Source organism: Podarcis pityusensis, assembly GCF_964106645.2.
Source record: "Podarcis pityusensis genome assembly, chromosome: 1".
Classification (NCBI taxonomy): domain Eukaryota; kingdom Metazoa; phylum Chordata; class Lepidosauria; order Squamata; family Lacertidae; genus Podarcis; species Podarcis pityusensis.
The window spans coordinates 42,891,482-42,917,262 of record NC_138028.1 but is presented as its reverse complement, the minus strand read 5'-3'; the positions used below and the strand labels follow the sequence as shown (position 1 = coordinate 42,917,262).

Here is a 25,781-nt window from a genome sequence, read left to right as displayed (position 1 = left end):
GCTTCCTTTAGGATAAAACCCACTGTTAAATATGTACTTTGTTCATTAATTCATAGGTGATTTTACAGACTCGAGAAAATGTGACCAAGTGCCAAACAATCATCTTAAACCCACCTGCTTGAACTCTACTGCATCATTCCAGCCCTCGTCTGTCTTGAGCTTCTTTTCCTGCTGAAGTTTCTCATCATCTTGATTCCAAGATCTTCTCTTCCTGTTACTTGTTTCAAACACTCCAAGCAGTTTCAAACACTCCGTATCAGCAAGCTCCTTTTCATTCATCAGCTTTTCTGGCACTTCACAACCTAAAGACTCATCAAAATCCATTTCACCTACACATGCAGGAAGCAGCTCTTCATCTATATAATGAGATGGACTCAAGTTGGGGGTAACTTTGTCCAGGGATCTCCTGAGAAACTGAGTGATTTTTGAACCTTGAGTTTCTACCTTCTCTTCTGATCTGGCACCAATATATTCTACATTAGAAACAGCAGGCTTCCTTTTATTTGGCAGTTTAGGTGGGAAGATACCCAGGGCTGATTTTTTCATCTTACAGCTATCGTTCCACATGGCATTTAAGGGCACAGAGAGAGGAGCAACATCTGTAAAATCATTGTTTGTCCACTCATTAGAAGCAGTAGGAATATTAGATACTTTTTTTACATCTTCTCTCAACTCCAAATGATCAGCTGGCTTCACTGCCATTTGGGGCAATTCTTTCCCAATGTCTTGAGAGGGTAGGAAAAGTTCAGACTTCTTCCCATTATCATTAAGCTTTGAACAATCACTGACAACATCAGACAGTTTAGACAGAAGGATTGGTTCCTCCTCTGAAGTAACGTTATTGATGGGAGGAGGGTCCATGTTATTATCTTTTACAGTGCTACTCCAGTCACACAACACAGTACCACATTTTTTAGTTATTTTATCAACTGGAAAAGCCTCTGTTTCTCCAGCAAACCTACCAACCTGTCTTGACTGAGACAACTTTCTTGGATCATCATTCAGGCTCTTGAATTCAGCAGTTGATATGCACATTCTCTCTGTGTTTGATTCAACAGCAGTTTCCTCATGTAACTTTGTATATGACGCAGACATTTTAACTGGAAATGTAAAATCATTTTTTTCACAATATCCATCATTCAATGTAGACTCTTTTGCAAAATTAGCGTTAAATGTGCAGGATTCCAGCTGTTTCTCTTGGGTTTTCAAAAAGTTCTGCTGTTCTGGGACAATTTCCAGAGCTATAGGTAACGTCACACTGGCAGGTGAATTGCATTTTTGAGAGATATCATTGTCAATTTGGGCATCGTGTTTTCCCCCATAACTGAAATGGGGAAATTCAGAGCTAGATTTTGTCCGAGAATGAAAACATTGATTTTTAACACCATTCACCTCCATGTTCTCACTGCCTAAAAATCCAAAAGCCTTTTCTTCTGACCTTGTGGAGGACTTTGGTCTTTGTTTCTCAGCATCACATGGATAGTTAGGGTCGTAAGTGATAACTGCTTGATTTCTAGTAGCTTCTATATCTTGCAATGTCCCCCTACATGTAGGGAAAGGTACATTACCTAAATTCTGTCTTAAGTTTTTAGTTAGCATTTCTTGTTTCTCAGGTGCCTCCAGGCTCCCATTAACAACAGCACTAGGTGGCAGGATTGTGACTTCTGTGCCATCCTGGTAAAATGCAAATGCATCAGTCTTATTGGGGTGGCCTAAGAACTTAGCTTGGCTATCAGGCTGGCAGTACATGGATGTTCTGCTGTCAAATGGCACTGTCTGCCTTTTAACCATTTCTGTGCCAGCCACACCTAATGTTGCAATTTGATCTGACGAGGGTTCCCATCCAGCATCCATTTCCAGCTTCATCACATTCCAAGGCAAGTTTCCCTTAGGGTTTTTAGTAATGGCATAAGATCCTGCAATGTTCATATCATCCTGATGAAATTGTATATGGGGGGAGTTTTCTGACTGGGAGATGTTATCAACATTTACAGTTATTGTATGGCACTTTGTCATCTCCATTTCATTATCATGTAGGGCAAGAACATTATTATCTGTAACTGAACCTGGTATTGTGGTATTGCTCATCTCTTGCTGCGGCAAAGACTTGAAACATCTGTTTAAAAATGCACTCGATATGGGTTTTGTTATTTCCATTGAGTTATTACACATTATCGTTTTATTTGCAGGAACAAAAGTAGTGGATTTCGTTATTGCTGCATCACTGCTGTGTGTGGACATACTGTTTTTATCTACCGGAGCTGAGGACAGTACTTGAGTAGCTACCTTGGCCCATGGGATAATAATATCACTGTTTACTGACACTGTATGGCTCCTCATAAACATCTCATTGTCTTTATCCAAGCAACACATGGTCTCTTCCTTGGCTGAACTTGATCGAATCATCTTGTCCATCTCTTTTTTCTTCAGCTGCAAAGGCTTGAAACCAGTATCTTCTTGAGATGTATTGATTATGTGACTTATAGGCTTAGTTACTTCCATACAGTCATTGTGCATATACATAATTGTTTTACCTTCTGGAAAAGCTGTGGACTTGCTTATTGCCATGTTACTGCTAAATACAGACATGTTGGTACTCCCTGCAGGTATCCATGATTGTGCTAGAGGAGCTTCCTCTACTGCCATTGTAAGGCTCTTGGTAAACTCCATTTCATTGTCTTCACTCTGGGGAAATACAAGAGTTTTGTCACAAGCTGGTCCGGTTACATTAGTTGACCCCGACTCACTTTGTTTTTGCATAGCTTGGGCACCAGCAGCTTTTATAGGATGATCTATTATGGTTGTTATGGCTTTAGTCTCATCCATGTTGTTATGATAAACAGTTTTATCCAAAGGTTGTAAGGAGGGCACTTGAGATGTTCTTTCACACTGCTGTATATCATACTGCGCTGCTACTGTACAGCTCTTGGTAAACTCCATTTCATTGTCTTCACTCAGGGAAAACAAAACTGTCTTATCTAATAGAGTTATACCTTTCTTACCAATTCCCATTTCTTGAGATGGCATATCTTGGAATCCAGCAGCATTTATAGGATTATCTATTAAGTATGTGGGTTTAGTTATTTCCATGTCCTCACCAAATCCAAATATAGAAGTTTTATCTGCAGAATTTAAGGATGCTGCATTGTTTAAAACCCCACTTTTTCTATTAGTGTTACCATGTAGAACAGGCATAGAAGTAACAGATCCAAAGGGCATAGAAAATGGAATAGTTCCCTGATAACAAGACACTGAGGCATCACTGCTAGCATTTTTTATGCTAACAGCTCCTTCATAAATGTTTGCATAGTTTTGCCTGTTAGCGGGTCTTCCAAAATCTGTGTTCTTGCTATTTCCGCCTTCTAAGTAGGTATATGCATTCTCCTTTGAAGGACACACATTTCTTTCTGAAGCCTCTGAAGCAATGGGTGAAGGAAATAGTTTAGTGGACTTCAAGCTTTTCAAGAAATCATCAAAATTTATTTTGTTTGTGTTTTCAGTGTTTGTCTTCTGTTGAGACAAACAGGACTCATTCCCCTTTGTAGCGCAGCTATTAAAACTGAGATCATTCATTTGTATAACTTCTTGTTTCAATTCAGTGGCGTGCTTAATTATTATAGTGTGACCAGACGTCATATCCATTTCATTTTCATCTGAGAAGAGGAGCGTCCTATCCATTTTGCTCCATTCTTGCTTGTTGTTTACGTTATCCTATTAAAAAAAAGAAAAAGAAACAAACTGTTTACTGAAACTTATGTACAGGCAGTGACCACTTTAGGCACGTCCAACTGACATGTGACTGCCAAAACGCACGTCCTTTTGGAGGGGAGGAATGGGGGTGGAACGGGCTTATGCATGTTCCACTGATGGGTGTGGGGGCCAGGAATGGAGCCCCCATGCAAAATGGTTGCTGCCTATACAGTGGTACCTCAGGTTAAGTACTCAATTCGTTCCGGAGGTCCGTTCTTAACCTGAAGCACCACTTTAGCTAATGAGGCCTCCTGCTGCTGCTCCGCCGGAGCACAATTTCTGTTCTCATCCTGAAGCAAAGTTCTTAACCTGAAGCACTACTTCTGGGTTAGCGGAGTCTGTAACCTGAAGCGTATGTAACCCGAGGTACCACTGTATTTAACTTCTAAGCACATTTAACCTAACTTTCAGATACCAAAATGGTAAGGCCAGCTTACACTACTGACTAGTTAAGCAAACAATGCAAAGATTGGGGGCAGGGAGGAACCAGGTCTTCTAAAGTAAGTAAGTACAGTCATACCTCAGGTTGAAGTAGCTTCGGGATAAGTATTTTCAGGTTGCGCTCCGCGGCAACCCGAAGTAACGGAGTGCGTTACTTCCTGGTTTTGCCGCTCATGCAGATGCTGAAAATGACATCACGCGCATGCGCGGAAGCAGCGAATCGCGACCCACGGGCTGCGTTCGCTTCAGGATGCAAACGGGGCTCTGGAACAGACCCCGTTCGCATCCAGAGGTACCACTGTATTCTTCAGTGTGTTGCTCTTCATTTTGTTGACAGCAGTCTTTGCCAACCTGGTGTCCTCCAGATGTTAGACCAGAAGGCCCATCAACCTCAGCCACCATGACATCATTGAAGTTGTAGTTGAACAACATGGGGGGTGGGCAGGCCCAAGAACATCTGATTGATGAAAGCTAGCATACAGAATTTTATACTTGAGTGAGGCGGGCGGCGGCATGACAGGCCCGAAAGGAGCCCTTTCTCGCTGCTGGTCCCGCTGCCACCGCCCGCTTCTCACAAGGGCACTGCGCTGCTCCCAACCGCGGCTCCTATGCCTGCCCTTGCGAGCGGCAGAGGTGGTGGAGAAACGAGCAGCCTGAAAGCAGCACCTTTGGGCTGCTTGTTCTTCCCCCGCCACTGCTGCCGCCACCACCAGGTTTGTGGTGTGGTGAACCAGCTTATACTCGAGTCATTAAGTTTTCCCAGTTTTTTGTGCTAAAATTAGGTGCCTCAGCTTATATTCGGATCAGCTTATACTCGAGTATATATGGTATTATGTTAGAGGAACAAATGTTTTTTTTTTTTACCTCCAATTGTTGCAAAGGTGTCCTGATGGGAGCATGAAGTAAGGTGTTCATCCCTTTTGAGAAGGAAAAAAAAATCAAAAAATTGTTTATTTACGCAACAGACATTCTGAAGCCAAAGTATTGGCTGGTTAGTTCAAATTAATGCATGAATTTCAGACCTACCATGCTTCCTGGCTTTTCTTGCCACCTGGGGGTTGCTAGGTCATAGGAGCCATAACTGCCACAATTATTCTATCAGACTCCAGACTGGGATGGCTGACCAAGAGATCTTGTGTGTGCCTCCATCAAGGTTTGTCCATTTTTAAAAAAAGAACCAATTATTCCCATGCTGTGAATCCCAACTTTTTTGGCCTAACTCTAACTCAGAGCCCCCTAAATCCGTCCATTTTTTTTTTTAATGTTTATTTTACTGATGAAAAAGATCACAAAAACTTTGTGATAAGTAAAAACTGGCCATTTTCACTTTGGCCCTTGGAGAATTGACCATGATCTGGAAAAGGTTAGCCCTAGTAGCCCTAACACGCCCCTCCGAGCTACTTCACGTCTGCCTAGGCCTGGGCGATGTAGCAGGACTTGTATGAGGAGCAGACTGTGATGGCTTTTTACTGCTTTACCCAGCAGTATATTGCGGGTGAAACCAACACCACTCCTGAGTCCCTCTGCTACCAGCGCCACTTTCAACATTCAGCCGCTGGTAGCAGAGGGACTCAGAAGCAGCAGCAGTTTCACCTGTGATATACTGCCGGGTGAAGCTGCCATCGCTCTGCCCCTCACACTGCAGAGAGAGGAGTATCACTGGGCCAATACAGCTTGTTCCTTTCTCGGCTTCTTTGGGCTGCTATCGCACCCCCCCCCCCCAGCTGAGTGAGCCCCAGTGCTTCATGTGCGAGCTGGAGAGGCGTGGAGCTCACTCAGCTGGAGGGCCCTGCCACCCCCCAGCTAAGCCTCGCAAAGAAGCCCTGAGGTCCCTCCTGCTCGCAAGCAGCAGGGACATCGGGACTTGCTCAGCTGCGGGGCAGGAGCAGAACAGGGGAATCCCCACTTATGTGTTTAGGGGATGTGAACAGTGGTCCAGAATGGAACCCCCACATAAATGAGGACTCACTTGTATCACACACAGGAGAGCTGCAGAAAGAAGGTGGTCAAGGGAGCTGTGGACTCAAAAAGGTTGAAAACCACTGCTTCAGGGTGCAAACCAACTTCCCACTGGTGTGGTTTTAGAGAGAAGTAGAGTCACTGCTGCATCCACACCCACCCAGTCTGCTCTCAGTGGCCACAGTGGAAGGTAGGGCAGGATCAGGTCTGATCCCTGTGTCAGCTCCAGGCTTGTGCATCAGTCAGTTCTGATCAGGCCCAATGCCATCACATGATGGCAGCAAAACCAGCTCAGGAACCATTGGAACCTGGGCCAGCTCAAACCCACCTTCTCTCGCAGAATATCCGGTTTTGAGACTTTCTGCTGGCCCCCACCAACAGGGATACTGCCAGTAGCGAAGGTACACTTCCACCCAATCCAAATCTTTCACAGTTTGGTGTAAGGGGCACTGGTGTTGGATTGCTGTTCTAATCCAAAATCGACAATGTCTTCATCCTTCACAGCAGCTGGACTGTTGAGTTCTCCCAGCAATCAAACTTTCTATGTCACCACATGGTATGTGAGGCTTTATTGCCACAAATTAAGTACAATCTATGTCACTTCCAAGTAGCAAATATATTTACAAAACCATATCATACAAAATTTTAACACATTATCAAAAAGCAGTGTATATTTAAAGGTAATTGCTGTTTTCATACGTACCAGTGATATTACACAGGTCGGCCTCCAGTTCTGCATTCCTTAAAAAGGCAGTAACAATAAATCATAACTTGATTTAATTTATATCAAAGATTATCTCAACAGGAAAACTAGCAATTAACAGAACTATAACTGCTGGAATTATACCACTACTTCTATTATACTATGACCCTGTTACATGCACTTTAATTGAAATCCAACCCACCATTAAGATCAATTACAAATGTAGTTATCAGTTAAATCACTCTTCCAGCTCTAAAGGCATGTAATAAAGTTTCCTATGCAGTAGATCCCTTCATCAAGTCAATCATTCTCACATTGTCTATTGGAATATACCAGCATGCCTTGAGAAAGCAATAGACTGAGTAGCCCAATCACTCCAGAGTTAGAATTTATGCCCTCAGAGGAGGCTGACTATTGCCATCTTGCACACTCTAGGAACAAACCCTATCAGGTGGAATTTCAGTCCATGAAAAATGATTTCCCATTTACCAGAAGTTTAGGAAACACTGCATTAAGCAGTCAACACTGGTAGAAGTATTATATGACTGGAAATCATGTCTCAGACTACAGTGGTACCTTGGTCTACGAACTTAATCCGTTCCGGAAGTCCGTTCTTAAACCAAAGTGTTCTTAAACCAAGGCGTGCTTTCCCATACCAGTAGGGGACTCAATTTACAAATGGAACACACTCAACAGGAAGCGAAACATTCTTATTCCAAGGCAAAGTTCACAAACCAAAACACCTACTTCCGGGTTTGCGGTGTTCTTAATCCAAGTTGTTCATAAACTAAGCTGTTCTTAAACCAAGGTACCACTGTACTTTAAAACTGAGAAATCTGTTCAATTAGGCAATTCATTTCAGGCTTACTGATTAAACGTGTCTTGGTTCTTTGCTGCTGCTGTTCCTAAAATTAAACAAAAAACATCATGAAAGAAACATCAGCATTGATGTTGGTGAATGTAATAAGGCTCTCGTTATCATCCAAAAACATAAAAATGAACAAAAGTTCTCACCGGTATGGTCTGATACCTCAGTGGCTGGAGGATCTGATGGGAAGATGCTAAAACACACAGACAAAAGGAATTACAATTTTACTAACTTGGAAATATTTGCTGTAAAGAAAACAAACATTCATATTTATTTATTTATTTATTTAATTTCTATACCGTCCTATACCCGAAGGTCTCAGGGCGGTTCAAATACATAAAATCAAAATACAACAACCCAATAAAAAACCCCTAAATAAAACCCTGTATGTGCACCGACTTTGATTTTGTCACAGCTCAGGATACAAGGAGTCCCTTGCATTCATGCAAAGTTGGAACTAAAGTATGCTATTGGGAGAGTGCACAAGTTAATAGTGGATAGAGCAGTTAGCCTTTATAACATAAAAGTTTTAAAACTTGATTTAACCTTTTATAATTGACAGGCTGAGTTTTTGGCCCTTTGTTAAAACTTATCCATTCATTTGCTTTTAATTCCTAGCTTGGTTGTAATGTTTTGTTGGATTCAGTCATTTGTATCTTGGTATGTTTTCTTACACTACAATCTACATATTAAAATGCATTATATTCATATATTGTGAACTGGTCTGTTATGATTTAAATGAAGAGCAGTACATAAATGTTTTAAATAATTAAAAACAGTTCTCTCCCCTTGCTTCTCACAACCCTGGGAGATGGATCATGCTAAAAGTGAGAATGAATGGCACAATATGAACCTGGGTCTCCCAGTCCTAGGCTGACCCTAATCACTAAGCCATGCTAGCATAAAATAATAAAATTGCGTTTCTATTGTTTGTGCTTAGAAACTGTCTCCATTCCACAAATAGCACTATTTAGTATATTCTGACAAAAGCAAAAAAATCTGCAATGAGACCAAATGGGATGTCAGTACACACCACAAGGAATGATCCATCTTCCAAACTTGTTTCCAAATGTGTTAAAAAGTGGTAATATTAGTCTGTAGCATAACAGTGCATATTGTTTAGGACCGTCAGAACAGTATGCTTTTTAAATACCCCATACCCCATTTTCATTAAGTAAAGAGCAGCTAAATTGATATTTTTAAATCTTGCCTTAACAAGCATTTCACTCATCAATCTAAGAGAGAATGTAGACAGCTGATAAGGATCTATAGCTTTTTAAAGTGGAGTTTGGGGCTGTTTGCATTCAAGACCAGTTTTATAGATATGCTACTTTAAGAATAAGCTTACCTGATAGTAGCTGCAAAACTGACACGCCTGGAGTTTCTCTGACGTTTTTCAACATTGCAGTCCTGAATATGCAACACAGAAATTAAATGCATCGGCAGCAACTTTTATATGAAAGCTTTCAACCAGGATACCTGATATTAAGTGTTATTGAAAATTAACCTTTAGGAACAGACTTATATATCTATGGTACCTGAACACATTTAAATTGCAAACATGCTAAATATCCAGTGCTCATGGAGCTGGTTTTCAAGTCACCCAGTGGCATAGACAGTTTGGATTGAACCCATACATGCAAATTAACCCCTGTTGGGTGAAATCCAATGCTTTTGATCCAGCACAGCAATCTGCAAATGTAAAATGAAGGGAGGCAATTTTCTCTGATTCCTTGGTCCCTCTGCAACACATCCACACATTTTTCATGCTGCTTTGAAAGGTTCCCCAAGCAGATTTAAGGAGCTGTAGCAGGAATGGGGAAGTGGAAGAAACCTCCTCCAACCCCTGTGAGCAATTTTGATTCAATCACATGCCATTTTCTTTTGTCCACTGGAAATGAAATCAAACTTTATGGGCAAAGGAACTGGGCTTCTTAACTGAAGCCAATCAACTGATAGATGGCTCTTGCACAGGCGTATAATAATAATAATAATAATAATAATAATAATAATTTATTTGCACCCCACCCATCTGGCTGGGTTTCCCCAGCCACTCTGGGCGGCTTCCAACAAAGATTAAAAATACATTAAAATGTCACACATTAAAAACTTCCCTAAACAGGGCTGCCTTCAGATGTCTTCTAAATTTCAGGTAGTTTTTTATCTCTTTGACACCTGATGGGAGGGCGTTCTACAGGGCGGGCGCCACTACCGAGAAGGTAGTATATGATGTCAGATGTAGCACTGGTAGGCTGAGCCTTATTGGCCAAATTAGATCCCCTAACAGGCTTAATTAGGGATGCAGACCAGAGGTTCCCCAACATTACATTACCAGGCTACTCCACTGCATTGAAAGCTGCTCCGCAAGTGGGATGGCAGCAGTGAATTTCACCCACTAACTTGAGACAAGGCTACTTCAAAATAAATATGTCAAGAAGTTATACACTTTTTAAAATATAGACATCTTTTTTAAAAAAATTAACCAGTGGTAGGTTACAGACACTGACTTACATTTGGAGATGACCTCACTCCATGTAATGTAATGCCTACCTGAGTTAATTCATTTCCACTCCCTAAGTCACGGAGAGGGGTCTGGGGAGCTTTTAAAATCTACAAAGGAAATAGGCATCATTGAGAAAACAATTTCTGAAGCAGCTACAAAACTACCATATTTTTCACTCTATAGGACGCACTTTTTCCCTCCTAAAAAGCAAGGGAAAATGTGTGTGCGTCCTATGGAGCAAATGCAAGGGGGAGGCAGGCAGGAAAAGCCCCCAAGAACCGCACACAAGCTTCGTGCGCTCTTGCGGGCTTTTCCCCAGGAGGGAGAAGGGACTGACTGGCTGCATCAGTCCCTTCTCCCACCTCCCAGAAAAGCCAGGAGAAGCCGCACAGCCCCTTTAAAGAGCTGGCGGCTTCTGCCGGTTTTGCGGGAGGTGGGGGAAGCTGCAGCGGATTCCCTCCTCCCCAGCTCCCTTTGAAGCAGCAAAGTGGGAGGGGAGCAGCTTACACTCGTGTAAGCAGCTCCTCTCCCACTTTGCTGCTTCAAAGCAACCAAGGAGGAGGGAAGGAAGGGGGTCCATGCAGCGGATTCCCTCCTCCCGGGCTCCCTTTGAAGCAGCAAAGTGGAAGGGGAGCAGCTTACACTCCTGTAAGCAGCTCCTCTCCCACTTTCCTGCTTCAAAGCAACTACGGAGGAGGGAAGGAAGGGGACCATGGATCCTCTGCTAGCGAAGGCAGTGGATTCCCTCCTCCCAGGCTCCCTTTGAAACAGCAAAGTGGGAGGGGAGCAGCTTACACTCGTGTAAGCAGCTCCTCTCCCACTTTCCTGCTTCAAAGTGGATGGAATCCACTGCAGTTGCGAGCAGAGGATCCATGGCTCCGCTTCCTTCCCTCGAAGCAGGGTGTGGGGGTGCAGGGGAGAAAGAGGGCAGGAAATAGATGCCGGGCAGGAAGACACAACCACACTTTGACCACTGGAATGTCCACCCTAGCCTCCCCAGATTTCCACTGAGACGGCCAGGCTAATCTCAATGGCCATAAGTCAGGTTCAGCATTATTAACTGGACTTAGATAAGCCATGGTTCCCCTTCCTACCCTCCTCTGAGGCTCGATTTAAAGCAGCAAAGCGGACAGGAGCCACCCGCTTTGCTGCTTTAAATAGTTTAGTGCAACATTTGATTCAGAATATTTTTTTGTGTGTTTTCCTCCTCTAAAAACTAGGTGCGCCCTATGGTCAGGTGCGCCCTATGGTGCGAAAAATACGGCATTTATTAAAGCAACATTGCATACTACACAGTAAACAGATTTCTGGTTTGTGGAACAACTTCTGCTATTCAAAATAGTAGTACTGTATGCATATATCTCCAAGATAAAGCCTTTCAGAATGCACTAATGCACTTAAAGCAGATTTTTGAATTGTCACTCAGGATAGTAATTCATTCCTTACTATCCTTGTAATTTTTAATAACCAAGACTGGCAGTCTGAATATTTCAAGTCAAAGGCAGATGAACACACTCCAACTGAAAAGAATGGAACTGTCCTAAAGAAAATTACCAAATGTATTTACTATGTCTGCAATCCAAATAAACATTTTCATGTATGGAAATGAACTTCATACACTGTTGTAGCATTATTTCCATAGATAACACTGCAAGACACTTGGAACTAAACAGTTGCTTGCATTTTTGTCTGCAGAGCTGCAGTAGCAAGAATTTCTATAAAATCTGGCTGAGGCTTTCCCCCTTCCCTACGCACAAATGGCTTAAGATTCAGTCTACAAATTGTTCTAGAAGTTTCACTTTGCACGATAACTCAGAAAGCAGGAAACTTGGCATATGTATTAAATATAGGTTCACATGACAGCTTAAACTATTGTTAAAAAAATAAGTTTTAGCCAATTATTGACAGAATTGTCACAAAATGCAGAGTTTTAGATCATGAAGCTCTATAAGAGCAGAGTACATTTGGTATCAGAAAATTAGCTCTCTCTTTTTTGCCACCATTACAGAAAGAGGCACATATATATGTAATGTTTAGAGTCTTGATTGCAGAACAGAATATTCAGAATTTCATTATGATACGTTCTTTGAGTTTGGGAAGTCCGGCTCACTGCCTTGCAGGCCTTTTTCTACCTGGCCTAGGAGAGTGCGGACCTGATTGACTCCAGCTGCTACGTTAGTTGGGGGCGGGGACACCATTTTGGAAGCAGGGGTGTTGCTGTTACTAATTTTTTGTATCTTTATGTTGGATGTTATGATTTATGCGGAAATTGTTTCAATTTGGTTGTATACCTTTTGATGTTTTATTGTTTATGACTACTTTTGTTATATTTGTAATTATTTTTCATGTTGTAAGCCACCTTGAGCATGGTTTTAACTGCGGAAAGGTGGCACACAAATAAAATTATGTATGTATGTAGCTGCAGGTCAGGAATAAAGTTATCCCTAGGACAGGAATAAAGTGGATAATACATAGATAATTGCAAAGGTTTTGCATTGCATTTGTTTTCATTTTATTTATTTATTTCCCACTGTTCATCAGGTGGGTTACACAATAAAATGACAAAATGTAGGATGTAATCAGGCCAACTATAATCGTTAGCACAACAAATACAAAATCACTAACAGGAGGATAAGACCAATGAACTAATTTCTCTCTGTACAAGCGAGTGAAGTCAGGATTACTACTATCTACTGTGGCAACGTGCTCAGGGAAGCCATTTTGAGAGTTAAAATGTTAAGCAAGGAAGCCATTCTGTTGATCTGGCCAGGCCCCCATATCCAGTAACTACACTCAGACACCCACTACCCAGAGACACACAGAGATAGGCTGATAAAGATTACCACATAAGGACATGGAAGACATGAATGTCCAACTCCTCATGCCTTAACTCTAGGCAGAACCTAATGTATCCATCTGGAACACAATCTCTAGGCAAAGCAGTTCTTGTCTCCAGGCGGAACCTAATGTATCTATCTGAGTACAGTATGTGTAATGCTGTAACTTTTGATTGGATAAAGACCTGATTTAAGAATGTACTGTATAAAGGGAAGCCTCCACTGTTTGGAGGGGCCGGACTTTGGAACTTATTCCTCTGCGCCATTGCTTGCTGCTGGCAAATAATTAAAACTTTCTTGCTTTATTTCTCTGACTGCTGCGTGGTCATTTGACTGGCCTAACCAATTGCTACATTTCTTCTAAAATAAAATCTATATATATAGATCTTATTCAAAGTTACACTTACTGAGGAAATCCTTCTTTTCTTTCTGCCCTCTGTGAAGTCACTAAAAAAGAAAAAGTAAAACTCTGTGAAAGTTAAACCTCAATCCTCCTCAACACACCTTATGCAAAATTGTTTACAGTGAAAAGCAAGAAACTTTCTGAAAAGTAAAATCAGGTTTAAAATTTCAGAACTTTTATGAAAGTAAACAGCCATTACTCAAATACAAAGCACACACATTGTAATCTCACAGGCCACCAGCTAATAGACATAACAATCAGCAAATAAAAAACAACAAATTGTCATCATAGAAAAGGCATGCACTGAAAGCACAACTTACTTTTCATCACTCATTTCGGAATAAATCTTGTCCATTTTGGGAGACTGGTTTCCTACAACAAGTGCAAAATTAGTCTTAAAACTGTGAGAAAGCACAGTACAACAAGCTACCACAGGTGTTTTTTGAGACAAAATTAAATGAAAAATGATGGACACTACAGTATTTGGCTACCATCAATAAAACTCTAGACAGCTTATAAAGCAAAACCACACATTATAAAATATTAAACCTAAAAAATACAGTAATTTTAAAGAAGAACCCAATAAAAACAATAAGATGTTCCTTCTACTACAGAATAACACAATTTGCAGGCCAGAATAAAAATCATAATGAAAGAGCAAAAGTGTATAGTTTAGTTATAACCACATTTAAATACTGAAAGACTAGGATTGGTTTTAAAACACAAATTCATAAGTGTGAGTGAATAAAATGATCTTCAATGGGTGGGAAGACCATAAAGAAGATGCCAGGCGAGCCTCTCTGGAGAAGCTATTCCATAACTTCCAATGTAGCCACCCACTTAACTTCACAGGACCGCAGAAATGCTCCCCCCCGTCTTTTTTATTATTTATTTATTGAATTTGTATTTAAAGAAACAACTATCTGACTTTTAGAAGACATCTGAAGGCTGCCCTGTTTAGGGAAGTTTTTAATGTTTGATGTTTTATTGTATTTTTAATAGTTTGTTGGAAGCCGCCCAGAGTGGCTAGGGAAACCCAGCCAGATGGGTGGGGTATAAATAATAAAAAATATTAGTAGTAGTAGTATATACCATGGTTCATATGGGACGCGGGTGGCGCTGTGGGTAAAAGCCTCAGTGCCTAGGACTTGCTTTCGGTTCGAATCCCCGCGGCGGGGTGCGCTCCCGTCGCTCGGTCCCAGCACCTGCCAACCTAGCAGTTCGAAAGCACCCCTGGGTGCAAGTAGATAAATAGGGACCGCTTACTAGCGGGAAGGTAAACGGCGTCCCGTGTGCTGCGCTGGCTCGCCAGATGCAGCTTGTCACGCTGGCCACGTGACCCGGAAGTGTCTGCGGACAGCGCTGGCTCCTGGCCTATAGAGTGAGATGAGCGCACAACCCTAGAGTCTGGCAAGACTGGCCCGAACGGGCAGGAGTACCTTTACCTTTATATCATGGTTCACAACATAAAATCTTAAGCCAGCTGTCATCTTTCTGGTAAACTTCTCCAGTTTCTGCTGTCATTTAGTTTTTTCTACCCCCCCCCCCCATGATCAGGTGAGTTAGTTTGAAAGTATTCCTTCCTCAAAGAGCATCTGGGGGGGGGGACCACCATGATGTAATTCAATTATCACAAATGACTCTTTAAACTGGGCCTTTAGCAGCACACTCCTATAAACGTCTACTCAAAAGCAAGGGAGCTTACTCCCAGGAAAGTGGGCCTCCAACCTAAATCTAGCAAGCCAGAGGCAGGAACTTCTGGCAGTACTATATAAAATATTACCTCGCTTGCCTTTTCCTTACTTCCAACAAAGGCGCCAGCAGAAATGCGCTAACTCGAGGTTGCCCCGCAGTGCACGGTTTACTCGGAAGTAAGCCCCACTTAAGTCAATGTCGCGCGCTAGAAATGGGTCAAGGCGGGAAAGAAATTAGGGGAAAGCTGCTCAGATGTTGTTAGCCCAGAGATTGAAAGAAGACACAATTCCTACCAGAGAGGAGAGTGGCAGATTAAACGGATGGATTATGCCGAAATAGCAAAAATGACCGGAAGAATTAGAAACCAGGAAGACCAAATTTTTTAATAAGGAATAGGGAAAAATATATAATTTACCTTAAGAATCATTGCAAACAATGAAAAATATTAGTAGGATTGGAATGAGACTTGTAGTTTAACGGTTGTCATGGAGATTTAATAGAGAAGATACAGGAGGAAAAAAGTTAACATACACAAAGGGGAGGAGAGAAAGTTCAGGGGAATGCATGGAAATCTCTTTTTATTTTGGTTGGTTGTAAATTTCAAAAGGTGAAAATTAAATAATTTTTAAAAAGAAAAAGAAACCAGGGTTAAAGCAACTCGGCGGGGGTGGAGAGCAGGAGGGCGAGGGAGGGAGCAGCACTCCCGGCCGGAGCCGCTTCAGGATCGCCAGCGCCGAGCCCAGAGCCACGCGAGGAAGGAGATTTGGGGAGGCCGCGAAGCGCCCCCCGCCCCACCCGCTCCCTTCCCCTCACGCCGACGCTTCTGGCGCGACGCCCTCGCTCCCCGCTCACCTTCCCGGGTCCGGTCTTCAGCCGCACACCCGTCTCCTTTGAGGCCTCCCCGCGACTGAAGGCCCAGCGCCCGACTAGGCTCCGGCGGGATTCAAAATAACCGCCAGACCGCGCGCATGCGCCTCCAACCGCCAACCTCGCTTCAAGGCCTAAATGGCGGTTTCGGATTGGCGTCGCGGCAGCGCCCTCGTTCCGTACAACATGGCGGCCTCCGTGCGGTGAGGCCTACGGAGCCACCGCCGGGAAAGGGATAGGCAGAAACCCACGAAACGTTCTGTGGCTTCTCGGGAGAATTGTTGTTATTCTTCAGGACATTCGTTGTACCGCACACGGCATAGCGTTTGCTCAGGGGCGACGGTATATTCATCTAAGCGGGCGGGGGGCGAGAGAAAGGTTTGCGGTTGGAACAGTTCCTTATAGGCTTGGAGAGAGTGGAGGTTTCTGTGACGAGGTGGCCGAGTGGTTAAGGCGATGGACTGCTAATCCATTGTGCTCTGCACGCGTGGGTTCGAATCCCATCCTCGTCGGAAGTTTTTTGTTTAACGTAAAACAATTCGGCGTGGCGGCTTCTGATCTTTATTTACTAAGCGGGCAAATTCTTTAATATGTGTAGGACACGCTGTAATGCAAAGCCAAGTGTGTCTTTGGGGGTGAGAATCTGAATCCCGACTTATTCATCCACTAGTGCGGTTTACTTGATGAAACTCTTTATTTGGGGTGGGGAAACTTCAGTTCAGAAGCAAAATGGAAAACCCTTTCACTGCCGCCGTGCAATAGAAACAATAGTAATACATTTGGAAAACCTTTAAAATGATATGCATTGAAATTCAAGAGGGGGATACGAGGAAGTCACTTAACAATGTTAAGAAGATTAGTTTTAATAAGGTTGTGATTTATGTTTGTTTATTTGTTAGTGTGTTTTTAATTTTGTGAAAATCAATTAAAAAAAATTGGGGGAAAAGAAACAACAGTAATGCAATTATGATCATTATCATTGTACTGTGCTTGGGAGGATGGCCACTGCTTTCCCCGGAGCTTCTGAATGCGAAGGAAGGCAATTTTCTCTCTTCCTAGGAAGCGTTACCCCGAAATCGTAAAAGTCAGGATGACAACTGTGCTGAATGAGCTTTATTCTACCCCCCCCGAAAGAGCTCACGCCCCCCACCCAAAGAAGACAAGGTGACATCCAGTGTTAGTCCCATATTGAACTTAAGGGTCCACATAATTTGCCAACTGATTTCAATAGATTTGCACTGCATATGACCAGCGTTGGATAAGTCAGCCTTAAGTATTTAGGTGGCACAAATCTCTTAGCTGTTTATGTTGCAACAGGCTAACTACCCTTTGCAGAGAAAGGATAGCAACTGCTGATTTTTAAAAAAATATTTTCATTTATTTATTTTTTAAATTTCTATACCGCTTTGTATTTTTAAGATAAATCTCAAAGCGGTTTACAGTACAGCATGTTAAATCAATAAAACATAAAACAATCTGAAGAAAGTCAAATATAGAGTATACAGTCAAAGCAACGTAACACAAAACTAAACTATTATCTTAAAGATTGTATTTAAAGATTATCTTAAAGATTTAATATTTTATTAAGTAGCTAAGGAGCACTTTGGATGCCTTATTTGAGTCCGATGCCTCATTGTGAGTCTGAGACTGCAGCTCTCCTCACGGGAGCTCTAATAATAAGCAGCTATCTTATTTTTAAAAGGCATCTGAAGGCAGCCCTCTTTAGGGAAGTTTTTAATATTTAATGCTGTATTGTTTTTAACACTCGATTGGGAGCCGCCCAGAGTGGCTGGGGAAACTCAGCCAGATGGGCAAGGTATAAATTGTTATTATTAATAATCCCACCATAGGAACCAGCTAGCGGCTGAGGTCCCTTCTGCCCCACAATAAAATATTTGAGGGGGCTGGACTCCCCCCCAAGTTGAGGGAAGTTCCCAAATGGTGGGCAGAGCTCCCCCCCCTCAATATTTTATTCAAGTTGGCACCCCTGAATCCCAGCAAACCTGGAATGCACTGTGTTGGATGTCCCAGATTTAATCCCTCAGCATTCCCTAATATAGTTCCTGCCCCTGCTATGCCCATAAACTTTCTCTCAAACCTTGTAAAGGGGTGATGGTGCGTTTCTCCAATAGGTAGGTAGTCCAGTCTACTCTAACTTCCTCATCACCATGCACCAATGACCACACTGTGCACTTTGATGGATGAGAGTGTCTTGCACAGAATTCAGGAAAATACAGAAGGTAGGGTTGGGGGCAGTGGAAATTGTAGAAGCACATCCAAGCAGAACGCTTCTGTAGTCCTATACAGTGGTACCTCTGGTTGCAAACGGGATCCGTTCCGGAGCCCCGTTCACATGAGCAGAACACAATCTGCATCTGCGCATCGCTATTCGCCGCTTCTGTGCATGACGTCTTTTTGTGCATCTGCAAAAAGTACCCTTTCCAGTACTTCTGGGTCGCCACGGGACGCAACCTGAAAACGCACAACCTGAAGCAAACATAACAAGAGGTATGACTGTGATCTGAATTTAAGGGCAGAGCACATGCTTTGTTTGCAAAAGGTCTCAAGGTTCAGCCCCTGGCATTTCAATTAGGGCTGGGAAAGACTTCCCTGAAACAGTGGTGTCACTCAGAGTCAGATATAAATCTAAAAAATCAAGATAGTTAATTTACCTTTTACCTACCTAGTTCTAAAATACACGGGCCAATTTTTGCCTCAAATAAAGGCAGCTTCCTAGGTTCCTGCTGTAGAATGCTTAAACATGCAATCACCTTGGGCCAAATCCTCCTGCTGAGGAAAGATTTCCTATTGTAGAAATTCACGCCCATTTTTCTTCAGCCATGTTTGTCCTCGTGTTCACATCATTATGTTTGCTTTCACTCTTAAACTAGGGTTTTGGGATTGTGTCTAGACCCTTGAACTCTCTCCTAAGGAAGGCTCAATTCAACCTCTTTTGTTAATGGTCTTCCAGAAATTAATCTAAACTTTCCTGCTTTTAAGATTTCCACATTGTAGCCTGTGGTTTTACTGTATTTAATTTGCCAAATTGCTGGTGTGGGTGAACTAGTGCTTTTTAAAAAGTGTTGGAATATTTCTGCAATAGCAGGTCTATTAAATTGCTAAATTCTGTTAACCGTTGAGCCTTTTCTTTTTTTTTTAAGGTGGGGCAAAATAAAGGTTTTAAATTAAAAAAAACCCTACCTAACATTATAGCCTCTATGATCTTTGACAGTACCATAGGACTCAACTCTTAGGGGCTGAGGTCTCTTCAGCCCCCCAAATAAATATTTGAGGGGTCCCCCCCAACTTGATGGGCATTGCCATTCAAATGGTGTGTGTGCTGCATGTTGTGATTGATTATGTGGCTTACCTGCTCCCCCAAAATACTTTTTTCAAGTTGGCACCTCTGGACACTGCTGTTTCTTCAGGTGAGAAAATCCAAATTCATCAAGTATAGGCAGGGACTATAATGCAGGCACTTTCAAGCATACTGACCTTGTCCCAAAAATTACAAAGAGAAGTTTAATGTGTGTATTTTATTAGAAATGGTTCACTTCCTCTTGATTTTATAACCACAGATGAATGCTTTGAAGAGGCCAGAATGAGCTCTATTCATTACAGAGATTTTTTCAAGCAATGAAGTAGGTGGTGAAGGGCTCCCTCAAGGCAATTCTGCTCCTCAGGTTAACTATCTTTGTAACTGTTTAACGAGCCTCCTTGTACAGTTAATGGTTAACACAGAACCATTAAGGAACAGATTAGCTGAATGGCAGCCAGCCACAGTAAAACTGAGCATGGAGTATAGAAACATGCATCGTGGAAAAACCTGCCAAACCGTGACAGCCAGATCTTGCAATCTGTACTTACCTCAATGGTGCAAGTCCACTGCATGCTTGAATGAATCAATTTTAAAGCCTACCATGGGCAAATAAAATGTGGCTTATTACAATATATAGTGGCTGCCTTAAGTACAGGGTTGGGCTCGTCAATATTTAAATGAGTTGCTCTGCAGTAATAGCAATTTTAAACTTTTTTTAAAAAAAAAAATGGATAAGCAAAATTTACAAAGAATTGTGTTTACTTGCAGTCACTGCACTCCCAGTGAGCTCCAAATTATAACATCTTTACTATTTATAGTGTTTCACATTCCAGACCCCGCAGGATGGTAACAGGGCTGACACCTGGACCTTAGAGGTGTACCATAGCAGGTGCAAAACTCCTGCTCAACCCAGCAATAAGCTAGAAAAACTGATGACAGGATCACCAAAGGGAAGGGGATGGGTGGGCAGAGTTGTGAGTGCACTGGAAGCTCTGACTGTACACATGCAGTTCAATAGTAAAACTGTTTTCTTGTAATCTCTACAATTAAGCTTTGTATAGGAAGGAAGCCACCTAGATAGGACTTTCCTTTATTTTTGTCATATTGGTTGCTCCGAAATCTTAAAATAGGGCCACTAGATATTAAAATATATTACTACTGTCTTAGGTAGATAATCATGACTGCAGTTCATGAGCAAGAACCAGACAGTGTTTAGGAAAATGCGAGTAAAAGCCCTCTATTCTCAGAGAGGGAGGGGAAAACTTGGTCCTAGACAAGGCGAAGCATTCCCACCTCCCACGCAATGAAGACATTTCCATTGCCTCTCAAGCCCAAGGGTAAGAAGGCTCAAAAGTTTCGTAGACAGGAATATAATAAACTGTTCTCTCATATAAACACCCTGCTTCAACCCTACATAGATGTACATCTGATTATTAGTTGCGACCATCTGAAAGGCTCTGTCATCACATTCCTTCTTATAAAACAGAGCTGAACCTTTTTTTCTGCAGAAGGATGCATTCCATCAGGGGCAAGATTTACAGAGGTGTATGCCAGGGGCTACTGTTGCTCAATTCACCCCATTCACACACACCCCTCACCAGCATCCATTTAGAAACCCAAAACCAAGCTGCTGCTTTTCACAGACCTAATGATGCTTGATAAGGTTTCAGCAATTATAAGGTCCAGCTGTGTCTGCAAGAAAGCTGAAGTGCTAGTTGCTGATACAGACCTAAGCACTACACAGCCCAACTGACTACACACAGAGAGATAGACACTCTGAGCTATTCCTCCTTAGACAACCTACATGGCTTCTGTGCTGGGCAAGGAGAACATGGAAATGTGGCAGAGGCAGCCATGGACTGAATACACTATGGGCCAGATTTGGCCCAGTGTCTAGTCATTACCCACCTCTTGATATAAAGGCAGTTGCTTCAAGCACTGAAGTGTACCCACATACAAACCCATTGGCCCATCTTTGGAGTGCTCATTCATGGAAAATGAACCAGGTTAGCAATGAAGTGACTGGCCACAGAGAAGAGATCTTAAAAAGGAAGGCTATTTAAAAGCATCTTCACACATTCCCCCCCCCCCCCAAAAAAAACTGTATACTTAGGACAGGATGGATCAACATGGACACAGCTTTTTCTTTTCTTTTTTAAGTGGCACTGTTCTGTCCTCTTCCAATACTGTTTGGCACTTTGAGCATGGTTTCTTACAGTTGCCCGTTATAGCTGAAGCAGAAAACATGTTCAAGGTTGGTTTACTAACCATGATTTCAGGTCCTGGGTAGTAAACCCAGTGTTTCCTACTTCAGGTGTAATGGGAAACTGTGGTTTAAAGAAACCACAAGGGATCAGGGAGCATGCAGGTCTGACCCTTGTTCCCAGCATAATAAATCATCTACTAAGCCAGGATCATTACATATGAACTGACCAATTCAGTGTGCACCTAAACATGTAAAATGTTTCCATTTCTTTCTCACACACACTAACACACAGTCTTTACAGAGTATTTTAAAAGTCTCAGGTCTCTTCCCAGTCATCCTGTGCCCAGGCTGGCATTTTAGAGCAATATTCAAATTCTGCTCCCTTGTAGCGCAAAGCATGGAGATACATCACTAGATCTTTGGGTGATGGGTCTGGCCTCACTATCTTGCATTCGCCACAGAGAGGGTCCTTTTCGCCCCAGGATTCATTTGAGCAAGTTTCTCCACTTTCCGTCTTGTGCAGCTCTGCCTGAGGAACAGAATTCTGAGAACATGCCGATATCCTGCTCTTTTCTCCACCTGCAGATTCCTCACGAGTGCCAGAACTGACATTTACAGCGGTGTCCAACACAGCCTCCTGCACTCTGTCTCCTACGATGGGTTTCAAATCTTCCTCAGCAACGTCCAGGATACCCAGGCTCTGTTTCGAAAGATGCTCCTCCACCAAAGCCCGAAGCAGCTCATCATCCGTCTTATTAATATGGCCACCTTTGCCCTTTTTGGGACCCCAGGCATCGGTGTTGTAGATGGGGTCATTAACAATAGGGTGTCCCAAAAACTGGAGATGGACACGGATCTGATGGGTGCGGCCAGTGTAAGGAAAACACTTCACCACACTAGTCTTGCCATTGTAGCTGAGCCTCCGGAAGACCGTTTTACAGACTTTACCCTTGGGGTCCACTCGACACACCCCAACTTTGTAAGAGACAACCAGGATGGGTTCTTCACACGTCACCTCATTTTCTGGGAATTCTCCAAGTACACGGCACACATACTCCTTCTCCAGCTATTGAGGGGTATGGGGAAGTGGGGTGAAGGAAACAAAAATAAGAATCTGTTTAGGTTCTAGAATGCAGAAGCCCCACAAAGATCACTGCATGGTATCTGGCAAGGGTCTGAACCAGTACCTATGCCTATCTGAGTGCTTTATGCAAGGGTAATGTCCACCAAATCCCTTCATTTCACTGTGAATTTTTCTATAGACAACAATAATGTGTCATAGTGGTTGGAGTGTTGGGCCTGTCTGAATCCCTGCTTCTACCATGAAGCCAGTGTTAGAAACTCAAATATATAAGCTAGGTGCCAAATGACTCCTTAAACCAGGGCTACAGTTGCCAAGTAGAATGCCTAGTTGTCATTTTGAGGCCAGATGGCTTGAAAGGCAATATAACTTTTGGGTTCCTGAAATTCATTCTAATTGTGCTGATAAAATATAACAGATAGAATTCTACAGGATGTGTGAAAACAGTTAAAATCCAAGGATCCCCAGGCATGCACCTCTAGATGGAGGAGAGATATCAGGTGCCATCCTGGCACCCGGGCATCTTCATTTGGTTGCAAGTGGCCGATAGCCAGGTGCAAAATGCGACTGGTGAATTTTGAACGCTGCATGAACTCTATGGGTGTCACTCTAGCTTACTTTACAGGGTGGCTGTGAGGACAACAGGAGAGTATAACAGGAGAGTATAACCTTTGTATGTCTCCCTAAGTTATTAGGAGGAAGCGTGGGTTATAAATGTGAACAAAAACCTTCAGGGCTTCACCTGTCGCTGTCGCACTTGCTCATCGATCCTCTTGGACACTTCTGCAGACTTTGCGAACATGAGGACGCCTGACGTCAGGCGATCCAACCGATGAATAGTGTGCAACTCCTTCAGGTTGTGCTCTTTACCCAAAATAAAAATGACAGTGTTGTGCCGAAATCTGCCACATGGATGGACAGGCAAGGATGAAGGTTTGTCTACAACCACAACCTCATCATTTTCTTCCAGGAACTCAATAGCCTGTGCTGTGACTGGAGGTTCATGGCGGTGTACGGTGTTCCGGATGAAGTCATTATTCTGAAAGCAAAACAATTACTGTACGTTAGCAGGAGCAGGAAACTTCCTAGAATAGCCTGTTTGTGAAGAATTATGGTTATTAGCTCCATTTACTAAAAAAAATGGCTTGCCAGAGCAGCTTCGTCACGCTGGCCACGTGACCCAGAAGTGTCTCTGGACAGCGCTGGCTCCCGGCCTCTTAAGTGAGATGAGCACACAACCCTAGAGTCGGACACGACTGGCCCGTACGGGCAGGGGTACCTTTACCTTTTACTAAAAAACAAACAAACAGGAAAAATAATAAAAGGGAATATTATTATCTATTGGTTATATATCCACCAAGGATGCGCAAGGTGGGTAACATTATATATAGCAGTGTAATTTATATATAATAATTAATATGACAGTCATAAAACTCTAGCACTTAGCTAAGACTGCAATTCTAGCCTCACTTCCTGGGAATAGGTGACTATGAATGCAATATGATTTACTTCTTAGTAGAGATAGTTAGGATTGAATCCTAACTAAAACATTGAAAAAAATTTGTTGTATCCAAAATACGTTATCCTATGTCAGGTAAAGGCCTTCATATTATGTCAATTTCTATGATGTCTTGTTCCAACAACAAAAGGGGGCAAAGTGAATTCTAATTTACATCTTTACAAACTAAAACAAAAATGCTTTCTGCCGTTAATGTACATAATTACATGCTCCCATAAAATAGTAAGAATATTAGCAAAAACAATGAAGAATCTTAGGGCACCTTACAGACTAACACATTTATTATGGTATAAGCTTTTGCACGTAGGCTACAGTCCACTTTGTCAGATGCAGGAAATGATGGTCCAGACTTGCAGGAAAATATATTAATGACTTTGAAGTGTGTGTGTTTGGGGGTGGGGGGAGAGAATTGAATACAGTGAGATCAGATGGAAATGATAAGCAGGTAAGTACAGAGAGTGGTAATTAGCTTATTAACAGTGACGATTCACAGATATGTTTCCATTACTTTAAATAGGAAAATTTTCACTGTCTACTTACATGCCATTTCCTTCTGACCATACTATTTATAACTCCCCTCCCTCCGGCCATCAACCATGTATGTAGGTTTCTGCAACTTGCTCGACAGGCAAGGTGGCAAACTGTTCCTGGATGGGGAAACCCAGACAGGTGGGCAGGATATAAATAATAAAATTATTATTACCACTTAGGTGTGCAAGTCAACTCCAAAACAGAAAGCAAGGTAACTGATCCACCTATACTACTTTCCTGTGGGTGGTTCCCCACTTCCCCATCGCCTGTTTTGGGAGCATACGAACATGCCATCTCCCCGCCTGCAAACTGCCAAGCAGGAGGGTCGCGCCGCCGTTTCCCCGAATCGCCCGCCACTCGGACCCCGGCGCCCCATCCTCCCTCCGTTCCGGCCTCACCTTGAGGATGACGCCCAGGTCCCGCACGGGCTGCTCGTTGAGCCGGAGGCGGCCCGCTTGAGCCGCGGCCCGGTAGTACTCGAGGGGCTGGGCGCGGAACTCGGTGCCGAAGACGTGCAGGAGGCTCTCGCCCACCCAGCGGCCCTTGCAGTAGGTCTGGAAGTCGAAGTAGTAGGGCCGCACTTTGCGGAGGCCGCCCTCGAAGTAGTAGCTGGTCTCGGCGAAGTGGCTCTGGCCGAAGCTGACGCCGGGGTTGCGCTTCTTGGGAGGCGGCACGTAGCGCTTCTCGCCTTCCTCGGCCGGCCCGGCCCGCTTCCCTTTCGCCTTCCCCTTCCCGGTCCACAGCCGGAGCCTCTTCACGGGCGGAGGGGAGCTCCCCTGCTCGCCGCCCGCCTGGCTCTCCTCCATGCTTCTGCCGGGCAAGAGCGAGGCCGCGGCGGCTGCCAACCCGCACCGGGCGCCCGGCTCGGCCAAGAGTGATCGCGAGCACAGCTCCGAGCTCAGAACAGTCAGCCGCATGATCCGCGCGTCGCGGCGACACGGCTCCTCGGCGCTGCCCGGTGACGCCTCGCCACTTAAACCAATCGAGCTCGCTCCCGGTGACGGGTAAGTCGCGCGACAAGACAGACCTGACAAGAGACTGCTCAGCCTGCCAGAAGTTCGCTTATATGTAAAGCAAGCCTTTCAGGGGAAACGGCTCC

General features: G+C 43.3%; 2 protein-coding genes across 2 annotated transcripts in view; both read right to left on the bottom strand.

Annotated features, from left to right (window-relative positions):
- KNL1 (kinetochore scaffold 1) overlaps positions 1-16,650 on the bottom strand; it is a 32,493-nt gene extending 15,843 nt beyond the window's left edge. The window contains exons 1-10 of the mRNA XM_080996334.1: positions 16,012-16,650; positions 13,785-13,836; positions 13,469-13,508; positions 10,272-10,331; positions 9,070-9,131; positions 7,868-7,914; positions 7,722-7,758; positions 6,854-6,891; positions 5,056-5,108; positions 115-3,711 (exon numbers count right to left, since the gene is read on the bottom strand). Of these exons, the coding sequence (XP_080852460.1) occupies positions 115-3,711; positions 5,056-5,108; positions 6,854-6,891; positions 7,722-7,758; positions 7,868-7,914; positions 9,070-9,131; positions 10,272-10,331; positions 13,469-13,508; positions 13,785-13,819 (3,969 nt within the window). The 5' untranslated portion in view covers positions 13,820-13,836; positions 16,012-16,650. The remainder of the gene's footprint in view (positions 1-114; positions 3,712-5,055; positions 5,109-6,853; positions 6,892-7,721; positions 7,759-7,867; positions 7,915-9,069; positions 9,132-10,271; positions 10,332-13,468; positions 13,509-13,784; positions 13,837-16,011) is intronic.
- Positions 16,651-19,547: 2,897 nt separating this feature from the next.
- On the bottom strand, positions 19,548-25,628 carry RPUSD2 (RNA pseudouridine synthase domain containing 2). Its single transcript, XM_080997246.1, has 3 exons — positions 25,081-25,628; positions 23,375-23,671; positions 19,548-22,617 (listed from the first exon to the last, which is right to left on the bottom strand). Exons 1-3 carry the CDS (start codon positions 25,597-25,599, stop codon positions 21,868-21,870), a joined length of 1,566 nt encoding a protein of 521 aa, XP_080853372.1. The 5' UTR covers positions 25,600-25,628; the 3' UTR covers positions 19,548-21,867.
- Between the last annotated feature and the right edge of the window lie 153 nt (positions 25,629-25,781).

Bases quoted from the DNA above. Each gene is read 5' to 3' on its own strand.
- RPUSD2 (XM_080997246.1), bottom strand. From the start codon at position 25,599: ATGCGGCTGACTGTTCTGAGCTCGGAGCTGTGCTCGCGATCACTCTTG. The intron at 23,672-25,080 runs GTGAGGCCGGAA...TTTTGCTTTCAG, and splicing joins ACCTGGGCGTCATCCTCAAG to AATAATGACTTCATCCGGAA. The intron at 22,618-23,374 runs GTGAAGCCCTGA...ACCCCTCAATAG, and splicing joins AGCAAGTGCGACAGCGACAG to CTGGAGAAGGAGTATGTGTG.